Source organism: Marmota flaviventris, chromosome 14 (genome assembly GCF_047511675.1).
Source record: "Marmota flaviventris isolate mMarFla1 chromosome 14, mMarFla1.hap1, whole genome shotgun sequence".
NCBI lineage: Eukaryota > Metazoa > Chordata > Mammalia > Rodentia > Sciuridae > Marmota > Marmota flaviventris.
The window spans coordinates 47,379,340-47,391,429 of record NC_092511.1 but is presented as its reverse complement, the minus strand read 5'-3'; the positions used below and the strand labels follow the sequence as shown (position 1 = coordinate 47,391,429).

At 35.0% G+C, this 12,090-nt stretch overlaps 2 protein-coding genes across 4 annotated transcripts in view; one reads left to right on the top strand and one right to left on the bottom strand.

The window, feature by feature from the left end:
* Positions 1 to 1,165, top strand: part of Fancl (FA complementation group L) — a 64,468-nt gene extending 63,303 nt beyond the window's left edge. For both annotated transcript variants that reach the window (XM_071601591.1, XM_027934461.2), the window contains 2 exons: positions 294 to 365; positions 637 to 1,165. In XM_071601591.1, coding sequence (XP_071457692.1) covers positions 294 to 365; positions 637 to 672 — 108 coding nt within the window. In that variant the 3' untranslated portion in view covers positions 673 to 1,165. The remainder of the gene's footprint in view (positions 1 to 293; positions 366 to 636) is intronic.
* The window catches only part of Vrk2 (VRK serine/threonine kinase 2), a 102,969-nt gene continuing 91,576 nt past the window's right edge, over positions 698 to 12,090 (bottom strand). The window contains exon 13 of one of the 2 annotated variants that reach the window (XM_027934458.2): positions 698 to 1,074. In XM_027934458.2, coding sequence (XP_027790259.1) covers positions 730 to 1,074 — 345 coding nt within the window. In that variant the 3' untranslated portion in view covers positions 698 to 729. The remainder of the gene's footprint in view (positions 1,075 to 12,090) is intronic. The other variant, XM_027934459.2, reaches the window with a different exon arrangement.

Here is a 12,090-nt window from a genome sequence, read left to right as displayed (position 1 = left end):
CCAGGAACTTCTATGCATTATCTTTGAGGGCAAAGAAAGTATAACTCTCATCAAAGGGTCTTATAAACCAGTGGTTCAGACTATTCCATGTTGATCTCCTCTTGTTATTCAACTTAACAATACTCTGGTATTATTTGGCTCAAGAAATGTGTCTCCCCCTACCCAATCCCTAGTGGTGCTTGGAACTGAACCAAGGGCTAAAAATGTATTTCTTACTCTAATAATTAAACAATTAGTAAGGTTAACCATCTGGAATCATACTGACTTTTTTTTCTCTTTTTTAAAATCTCCAGTGGTTGAGAGGACTACTCACTAGTAGACAGAGTTTTAATATCATCTTTGGTGAATGTCCATACTGTAGTAAGGTAAGCAAAGTGTTTATCACAATTCATAGAATGTGCCTTTTATTAATGTTATAAAAGACACCTATAGAGAATATCAGCTTATCTGAAACTTTTTGAAACACATTCTCTATTTACCTAGTGAGAAAAGTTTTCTCTAAGAACTCCTTTTCTAGATTTCCTCATTTACTTGAAACTTTAGAAAATGATGTCCCAAACTGTATAGTGATATTATTTCTAGCATAAAGAATTTTAGTGTTCACGAACTTTAAAATCATATATATTTTTTTTTTAGCCAATTACCTTGAAAATGTCTGGAAGGAAACCCTGAAATAAGCATTTCTATGAAGAAGTAGAAACTTTATTAAAAGGATTTTATTTGATATCTTCAGAGAATACATAAAGCAAGACATACTAATATCAAAAGGAAAACTATGATGAAGCCATAATAATATACATCTGCCTTTGCCTCTTCACTAAGAGTAAACTGGGAAATTGTAGGCCAGAGTCCTGTAGAACTTTCTAAGTCTGTGACCCCTGTACCAATTGGGGAAGTATGTGTGTACCAAGGAGGAGACCTTGACTTGCTGATTACATCTGAATTGGTAAAATCTTGATAGGGCTCATAAAATGAATTTGGGAATTGCACATAGCTAGATTTTTGGGGAAAACTGTTTATTTCATTCAGAAGTTCTGAAGACTCACAATATTTTTGTCTTCTCTTTCTGCCTTCCTATGGAAAAAAATACATATATAGTTTGTTAGATTTTTTTTGTCTTTTGAATATTCTGTATGAATGCTAAATAAAATTTAATCAAATCAGAGTCATTGGATGGTTCTTTTTAAAACAAATAGACAATTTCACTAAATAGTGTACAATTAAAAACAAAATATGAAAAAACAATTCTCTGGGCAAGATGGTCAAGCTTTTGGCCACTAGTCTCAACCTTGCATATCTTGGCAAGTCAAATGATTCCAGCTTTATTTACTGAGTAAAGGATGAGGCTGTGTACAAACCAGGAAAAATTCACAGTGGATGATGTGTCACAATTGTTGCAAAGTTGTGAAGCCCAAACAGGACAGACTGAATAGATAATAAATTAACTGGTTACTTAAATACACATTTCAGAAGTTGCTTCAATGTTTTCACCATCATTCATGTGGATCAGAGCCTCAGGAATCAGTTTTTTCCTCACTACTTAACTGGCTGAAAGTCAGGAGTTGTTCTGTTTCTTCTTCACTTTGGTAATCCTTGGATTGCCCTCTCCTTATTCAATTTATAAAACAAAGCAGAAACACCTTAGTCTTCTTGTTATTTTCATTCAGAAACATCTGCAACACCATCATTCTTCAGTATAAGCTCAATTTCTAAACTGTCACCCTTCAAAAAGTCTCCCCCACCCCAAAAAAGTCACTTTCAGGGTCGAGTTTTAGAAGGTAAGAAAGGATTTCTACATAATTCACAAGAAACAAAGTAGAGATGTTCTGAAAAGACTCTTTAGCTTTCCTATTAAAAATAAACAAACTAATTGAGAGATAAAGCTAACAAAGTTACACTAATGCAGTTTTCCTAAGTCTTGTTGACTTCATTCACTAGAGGTAAGATAAATAAGTAGTATTCTAGTACATTGTAAATCATTCTCAAAGAACTGTGCCTTCAAATCATAATTCTAAGGGCTGAGAATCACTGATTAGTTAAGCAGCATTTATATATAACTTACATGTGAAAGAAATATTTCCATATAGTTAGAAATCAAGCTACTAAAATTTTAAGAACCATCCATTGTGTAAACTATACCGCTCATTTTCTCATTCAGCACCAACAATTGACATCAAATGGGAAAGTACTCTTTTATAAGAGTATTTGGTCTCTGAGATCTGACTGGGAAAGATCTCAGTTTATAATAGAAGTTGGCAATAATTGCCACCTGAATTTTTTTAATAGGTTTACTGGAACACAACTTTGTCCATTTTTTAAGATTATTTATGGCTGCTTTTGCACATACAGTTGAATAGTTCAAGACAAAAACATTTAACAATTTCTAGAAACATTTTGGGTTGCCACAACGGGGAGGGGGTACTTTTGACATCTGGAAAATACTAGGAATGTTGCTAAACATCCTACAACATAAAGAACAGCCACCCCACAAAAAATAATCCAGTCCCAGAAGTCAATGGTGCTGTCAAGAAAGCCTTCATTACAGCAGTTATTAGGCTTGAATGCATATTAAAAACAACTGGGGAGCTTGGAAAATATAAATGCAACTTCTCTGGCCATGAGTAATGGGTATCAGGCTCTTCTGCCATAAAAACCCATGATAAAAAATGATAAAGTCAGAAGAAAAATATAAAGCCATTAGGAGGCATCTAAAACTAACAAGAAACAGAAAATCCAGACTTCAGAAAGTCCACAATTTAAGTTACACTTACTCTAGATCAGGCCACAAAAGCCTAAAGCGAAGTTATGACAAGATCAAGTTGAACGATCAGTACATTAACTGCTAGAACAAGCCCAAAACTCTTTAAAGGAATGCTGTAAATTCTGACCATAGCATCCACAGTGCTCAGTATACAAAAATACTTGACTACATATAGGATGTATGAAAATGTAAACCATAACCAGGCAAGAAAAGAACTCAGATGTCTCAGTTCAGACAACTATCAAACAAAGACCGCAGAACAGCTACATAAATATGTTCACGGACATCAAGGAAAAATTAAACATGGTGGATAGGTAAACATTAGCAAAAATATGAAAAATGCAGAAAAGGAAAAACGCCCTAGATTTAATAGCTGATTTTACAGTTAAGTATAGAAGTCAGGCAAAAGAAAACATCCAAAGAAGATAAAATGTTTAAAATATAAAATGTCTCAATTTTATGTGAAAAAGGTGAAGTATTCTAATATACATGTCTTTGGATCATGGAGGAGGAGGGGTTAAGGCATGAAACAAACTGATGTCATAGATGATCACTTTTCTAATTTCATGACTGATACCAACCCATAGATAAAAGCTCAATAAATCCCAAACACAACAAAGACCACCATGCCTAGGAAAGTCAAAGATTAAAAGGAGATCTTCAAAGCAGCCAGAGATATTTTTTAGCTTTTTGTCACTGTGACAAAATATCTGAGAATCAAAAGATAGAAGGCTTTATTTTAGGTCATGGTTTAAAGATTTCTGTTTATGGCCACTTGGCCCTATTGCCATTGGGTCTGTGGCAAGATAGTACATTATATTAGGAATGCATAATGAAGGAAGCTACTCACCACAGAGTGGCCAGAAAGTGAGAGGAAGTGGCAGAAGTCCCAATATCCCCTCTCAGGGGGATGCTCTAAGTAACCAAACTTTCCCACTAGGCCTTAGCTCTTAAAGGTTCTACCACCTCTTAACAGCATCATGGCCTGGGGACCAAACCTTCAACATATGGGTCTTGGGGGAATGCCAAGATCTAAAATACAGCAGTCTACCTCTGCCCCTGAATGTTCATGTCTTTCTCATAATGAAAAATGCATTTAATCCATATCCAAATGTCTACAAAATTTTAAAAGTTCCAGCATTTCTCAATTGTCCAATTCCAAAAATCTCAAAGAGTCAAAGCATATTTATCTGTGAGCCCCTGTAAAATATAAAAAAGTCACCGATGGCACAAGATAAAGATTATCATTCCATAAGTTTGGAATAGGAAAATCATGAGGAACACTACGAAATCAAGATTGAAATCCAGGATGGCAAACATTAAATCCTACAGCTCCAATTTCAGCATCTGGGGCACACAGTGGTAGAATATGGACTCCCAATGGCTTGGGTAGCCCCACCCCCCATCACATTGCTGGCTGCAGCCTACATGGCCACTCTCTTTGGCTAGCTCTGCTCACTGCTTGCAGCCTCCCTTGGCAGATATTCCACATGCTGGTCTCTCTAACTTTCTGTGGTCCTCGGTGTGGCTTTGGCTTCACTCTCATAGCTTCACACATCACCCTGACAGGAGATGCCTGCAGGGTCTCTGGCCCTGTCCCACACTACCTGGCCTTCCAGGCTTTCCTCTGAAATCTTGGTGTAAATTCTCCATGATACCCGACTAATGCATGCAATACCATCATCACATGGGTGATGGTGGGGTCTGCTGCTGACATGAGCTGTGCTGGATCCCACTGGAACCATGGCTACAATGGCCTCTGAGTGCCTTGCTGGCTGGAATGAATCCCATGGTCCCGGATAGATGGGTGGGGGCTATCTTCTTAACCACAAGTCTTTAAATTTACACTTTTGAATCTGCAGTGTATGGAGTGTTGCTGATTCACAAGATGCTGTCAAAGCACCTTTCCTGTTGTCCCAGTGCAAAGTACCTGACTTCTTTTTAGTGAAACTAATCTTTTTAGCAGCTGCACCCTTGTTGGAAGCACTAATATGCTACCTCTCTGGTTAAACTGCAAGTTTTCCAAATTTTTCTGCTGTGCTCCTCTTTGCTCTTGATTCTCTTGGTGAATTTGGCTAAAACAATATCCATGCTGTTGCCTGAATGCTGAGCCAGAGAAACTAGTTTGTCATCCTTAAACTCAGTCTTGTACAAAGTCTCAGGGCATGGACATGATGCATTTAAATTCTTTGGTACAGTATAAGACAGCCTGTAGTTTAATGGCTAATAGAGTCCTCATTTCCATCTGAAGCACATTTCCAAGCACAGTCTTTGCTATCATCGTTTCTATCAGCATTCTGGTCTTCTGAGCACTCATCAATATCACCCATTAAATTTGGCTCATAGCAGTCTAGGCTTTTTCTGGCCTACTTTTCCAAATTTTTCCAAACTCTTCCAGCAAACCAATAGTTAAGACTTCTCCACGTCATCTGATGTATAGTCACGGCAACAATGCTTCTGCTTATTACCAATTTCCTATGGTAGCTTTCCATCATTGTATTCTCTTCAATTTCTAATGTTTTACAGTTTTTGTTGTGTAGATCTTTCTCCCTTTTTGTTAAATTTATTCCACAGTATTTAATTTTTTGTAGCTACTGTAAATGGGATTTCTTTGATTTCTATCTCAAATAACTGGCTATTGGCATACAGCAATGCTTTTTATTTTTATATACTGAGGTTTTTTTTTATTCTACAACTTTGCTGAATTCATGTATTTTGAATAATTTTTGGTGGAGTCTTTTGTGTTATCTACATGTAAGATCATGGTATCTATAAAAAGTGACAACTGGCCTTCCTCCTTTCCGGTTTTGTGCCCTATATTTCTTTCTCTTATCTGGTTTCTCATACTGAGACTTCCAGAATTGTGTTGAATAAAAATGGTGATTTATATGACATGCTCAAAATTAATAAATTATAGAGATGTAGAAAAAATAATACTATCCAGGATTAAGAATGAGGAAAGAATGTCACTACAAGGCACCACAAAGGATTTGTGGTCACAGAACAGTTTTGTAGGGTGATTATGTTGTTTATTCCAGACATGTAATAAAAAAGTTGCACTTTGGTGAACATAAAAATTGGTGATGTCTGGTAGAAAAATAAAGTGATGATATCTGAATTGTGTCTATTCAGTAAGTATACTAATATAAATTATATATAGTAATAATATATATTATTATAGTAATATACCTATGTCAATTTCCTGGTTTTGAAAATTATACCATGGTTATATAAAATGTTTTCATTGGGGGAAGTTGGGTTAAGGGTGATCTCTAGATCATTTCTGCAATTTCTGAATCTATAATCACTTCAGGATAAAATAAAAATATGCTTATGTTTTCTTCATTGCACAGCTAGGGATCAAAATACTTTTAAATGCAGAAATGAAATATAAATCCAGCTTTCCCTCCACCAATAAAAAGTAAAATTAAAGTAAAGATACTCTCAGAATGATAAGAGGAATTTCTTTACACTGAAGGGAAAAGATATGAAATGTAAACTCAGATTTATTGATAGTATAAATTCCAATAACTAAATATTAAACTTTTTAAGACTTCTAATTCTTTTATGTATGTGTGTATATATGTGTTGGGGGTTACTGGGAATTGAACCCAGGGCCTCAACACATGCTAGGCAAATGTGAGCTACATCGCTGAAGTTATGATTGAGCTACATGTACTCCAATTCTTTCTTTTTCCTTTATTAAATTTTCTTTTAAAAATTTCTTTGAAAGAACTGTTTGTAGCAATAATAATAAGCATTATGAAATTTATTATGTAAAGCAAAATGTATAACAATGAAGGATGGGGTATAGCAGTATATTGTAATTGTGAACTTGTTTATTAATAAGGCAGATTGTGGTATAAGTTAAAATGTTCACTTTGCAATTTCAGGAGCTGTGCTGTCTCATGACTTGAACACTTGAAATATGGCTGATTTGAACTAACATGTGCTGATAGTATAAAATAGCAATCAAATTTTGAAGATATGTGAAAAAAGGATCAAATATCTCAACAATTTTTATAAATGATAATATTTGGATATTGGTTTAATTAGAGTATGTTTTACCTGTCTATATTTTAAAATGTGACTATAAGAAGACTTAAAATTATGTATGTGGGTCACATTATATTTCTATTAGAGTTGCATTAGAGGTGAGATTTGAAAATTTTTCTGTAACAGTTTTAATAGTATAGTTTGGAGGAATCATATGGTCCCTTTTGCAATTACTCAGCTCAGTCAACAGTACATGACAAAAGGCACAGACAATAAGTAAGAGAATAAGTATGTCTGTTTTTCAACAAAACTACAAAAATAGGTGGATTGTTGAATTTGGCATGTAGGCCATAGTTTACTTATTCCTTGCTCTAGAGTAACCACTAAAAAACATTAAAAAGCCCAGTGCATATAGTTAAAAAAGCTTAAAAGAGAAAAAATTTCAAATTGGTCCAAAATGAAAAAGTCCAAAGTGAAAAAGTGAGACATAAAGAAAGCATGTGCCAAGATCATAGACTAAACACAAATATTATCAATAATTACATTAAATAGAAATGGAGCAATAAATGGGTAGTATTTGTTAGATTTTACAGAAAAACAAGACTTAACTATGTTATTTACAAAAGGACACATGCATACAAGAAAGGTGGATTAAACATAAAAGGATGGAAAAGGTTACACTACGTAAATACTAATCATAAGGCCGGAATTGTTAAAATTAGAGAAAGTAGAATTTAAGTATTAACATATAGAAGATTTTTCAAAATGATAAACAGAACAGTTTGCTAAAAAGGTATAACAGTCCTAAATCTATATTCACCTAATATAAAGATTGAGAAATTTATGCCCCAAATATTGGGGAACCTACTTACATTAAATGAACTCAACATAAAGACTTAGATAGACCCTGTCATGGTTTGGATATGGGGTATCCCTCAAAAGGTTTGTGTTAAGGCAGGAATATTCAGAGTTGATATGATTAGATCATAAGACCTGTAACCTAAATCAGTGCAACCTAGTTTGAATGCGTTAACCGGGTGGTAAGTATAGATAGGTGAGATTTGACTGGAGGAGGTAGGTAAATGAGTGCATGACATAGGAGGATTAATTTTCCCTATAGCCCCTTTTCCTGTCTCTCTTTTTCTCCTAACTGTAATGGGATGATCAGCTATCGTCTGCCATGACATTCTGGCTCACCTTGGGCCCAGAGCAATGGAACCAGCTAACTGGACCGAATCTCTGAAATTATGAGCCAAAATGAACTTTTATTCCTCTAAGTTGTTCTGATTACCATTGTAGTCACAGCAACAAAGAAGACTAATATAGAGACTGGTACCAAGAAGTGGGGTCACTGCTATGACTAACATGGCCATATGTTTCATAAGTTTTTGGAATTAGTTTATGGGACAAGTATGGAAAAGTTTGAAGATGCAGGCTGGAAAAGCCTTAGAATGTTGTAAGTAGAGCATAATGAGTAATTCTGGTGGCAGCTGAGAAGACAATTATACTGATAGGAATGCAGACAGTAAAGACTGTGCTCATGAGTTTCAGAGAGAAACTAGGATTCCATTGAGTATCAGACTAAAAGCCATTTGTGGTATATTTTGATAAAGAAGTTATCTATGTTTTACCCATATCCTGAAACTTTGTGTGAGGCTGAATTCATAGGTGATCGATGAATTAATTTGTCAGAGGAAATTTCAAGGCAGCACAGCATTCAGGCAGTGGCACAGACTTTTCTGGCAGCTTGTAACCAAGTTTACGATAAGAATTAGGAGCAGGAAGAGCTGAAGGATTTTAAAAATTTGCAGTTTGGCCAGAAAAGTGTCAAATTGGGGAAAATACAGTATGACAGTTAAAAGAGATTAGAGCCACTAAAGAGATGCTAAGTACTTTGCACAGAAACAATAAGAGTTTGCCTTAGAAATTTCCAAGACCAAAAAGACCACACCCATTATAAGCTCAGGGTGTGACAATAAATCTCTTTAAGAAATCATGGGGACATGTACCTTGCACAGGGTGCCCAGAAAGTTGTTTCCCCAGTATTCATTTCACCAAGCTCAGCCACCCAAGCACTCAGAGGCCTTTTTAACATTGGTCCAAGGTGTCTTGAGTACTGCTGGAGCTGGCAAAGATCTTTACATCATCTACAAGATATTTTTTCTGCTGGAGTATAGGATGCTGGAATTAGGGGGTCATGGACATGTCTACTGAGATTTCAAAGGAAGACCTGATAAGGTTAGGGAATCCTTGTGGCTGCCTGAAAGTGTGATGTACGAAGCTGTGAGATGGAAGCTGAAACTGCAGTGGAAACCACCTAGATAAGAAATGCCAGTAAAATGGACAAGCTGATGATAGCTTCTGGCTGTTCATAGCTAAGAAGACAACCAAGCTAAGAGAGATGTTATGAGCACTGCGACAAGGCCAAAGAAGTGGGATTGCCAAGCCCTTTGAAGAGAACATCTTGCCACCATGTTGTCCAGATGCTAAATTTGAAGCTACAGAACCTAATACCTGTCCTGGATTTTGTCTTTCTTTCTATCTCTTCTTCTATGCCCCTGGTTCCTTCCTTTTGGAATAAGAATGTCTACTCTGTGCCATTGTATATTGGATATATGTAATGGGCTTTTCATTTTTACAGGGATTACAGCCAAGGGTTTACCTTGAGTCTCAGATGAGACTTTGAATTTGCACTTTTGAGCAATGTTGGAACTGTTAAGACTACAGGGACTCTTGAAGATAGATTGAATTTATTTTGCATTGTGAGCTGGACATGAGCTTTCAGTGGCCAGTGGAAGAATATTATGGTTTGAATAGAAGGTATCCCCCTAAAAGCGGCTATATTAATGCAGAAACATTCAGAGTTTCGATGATGATTATGAGACCTGTAACTTAATCAATCTAACCTAGTTTGAAAGGACTAACTGGGTGGTAACTGTATGCAGGTGGGTTGTGATTGGAAGAGACTGATCACTGGGCACATACACTGGGTGTGTTCATCTTTCCTGCAGCCCCTTCTCTCTTTCTGCTTCCTGGCTATAATGAGCTGAGCAGATATCCTTTACCACCAAATGTTCTGCTAATTCTGGGCTTAGGATGTGGACTTAATCTCTGACATGGTAAGCCAACATAAACTTTTTATTTTTCTAGGTTATTCTGGTCAAGTATTTTGAACATAGCAACAAAAAGCTGACTAACAGGCTCTAATACAGTGATAGCAGGTGATTTCAACACACCTCTCACCCCAATAAATAGGTCATACAGACATTAAAGCAAAACTCTTCAAACCTGTAAAATTCTATTAACCAATGGACTTAACAGATATCTATAGAATATTTCATTCATCAACAACGAGATTCACTTTATAATACTAAATTATTGTCCATTTATGTATAATATGTCAAAATACATTCTATTACTCTATTGTCATGTGTATCTAAACAGAATTTTTTTAAAAAAAGGATTCACTTTCGTCTCAGCTGCTCATGGAATGCTCTCCAAATTAGATATTTTAGGATACAAAGTCTTAGTAAATACACACACACACACACACAAAACAACAACAACAACAAAACCCCCACAAAAACCCTGAGATAACTCCTTCCATTTTATCAGATAATAATGGGATGAATTTAGAAATAAATAGCAAGAAAAGCTACAAAAATCATTTTAACATAGGGAAAATAAGCACACTTAAATAACGAATGATTATTAGAGAGAAAAAAATTCCAAGAAATGAAATGAGAATAGAGATACAACATATCAGAATCCCTGGGACACTATGAAAGCACATCTAAGAGGAAGGATGATAGCAATGAGTGCCTACATTAAAAACACAAAACCACCAGAAAATTCCCAAATAACCTGATGTTACATCCTAAGGCCCTAAAAAAAAAAAGCAGAGACAAACTAATTCTAATACCAGCATAAGATAGTAAATAATTAATATCAGAGCCAAAATTAATGAAATAGAAATAAAAAGATAATACAAAAGATTGATGCAACAAAGAAATGGTTCTTTGAAAAGATAAACAAGACTGATAAATCCTTAACCAGGTTAATGAAAGAGACAGAAAATCCAAATCAACAAAAATAGATATGAAAACGGAGATACTATCTCAGACATTAGAGAAATCCAGAGGATCTATAAAGACCATTTTAAAAACCTGTATTACAATGCATTGGAAAATCTAGAAAATATTGAAAAATTTCTAGACATACATGTCCTATTAAATAGAAAAAAAGGACACAAAAACTTAAACAGATCAATAACAAGCAATGAGACTGAAGCATTTAAGTTTTTAATAAAAAGCCTTCCACCAAAGAAAAGTCCAGTTTCAGATGGCTTACCACCTGAATCCTACAAATACAGAAATACAAATGGACAGACTTTAAAGAAGAATATTGATCCTTCTCAGATTATTCTATGAAATACAAAGCATGGTGGGACACGGAGAACACAACCCATTCTGTGAAGACAGCATCACCCTGATACCCAAACCAGATAAAGGACATATTAAAGAAAGGAAATTGGAGATCAATATCTTTGATGAACACAGATGCAAAAATCCTTAGTAAAATTGTAGCAATCTTCATTTAAAAATGCATTAAAAAGACTGTAGATCATGATCAAGTTGGATTCATTCCAGAAATTCAAGGTTGGTTCAACACTCAAAAATCAATAAATATAATTCACCACATAAACAGAATTAAGGACAAAAAAATGACATGATCACATCAACAGATCCATAAAAACCTTTGATAAAATTCAGTACCCATTCATGTTAAAAACAATTCTGAAACAATAAAGAGATGAAACTTGCTTTAACATTATAAATGCTAAATATGACAAACCCAAAGAAAACATCAGCTTTCAGCTGTGCTCACTGCTATTTCACTGTGCTCACTGCTACTAAACATAGTTCTTGAACTTTCTGCTAGAGCAGTTAAACAAGAGAATGAGTTGAAGGGCTATAAATAGGAAAACAACAAACCCAAATCATTTGCAGATTATAGGATTCTATATTTAGAAGACCTCAAAAAAACTCTACCAGAAAACTTTTGGGGTTAGTAAACAAATTCAGTGAAGTATGGGATACAAGATCAAAATAAAGAACTTTCCTATACATGAATAACAAATGCAAAGTAATCAGGAAAAATAATTCAACTTACAATAGTCTAAAAAAAAAAAAAAAAAAAACCAGAATAAATCTAACCAAAGAATTGAAGATCTCTGAAAATCATAGAACACTAAAGAAAGAAACTGAAGATCTTTAAAGATGAAAAGGCATGGTGTGCTGGCATATACCTATAATCCCAGATAACTTAATAAG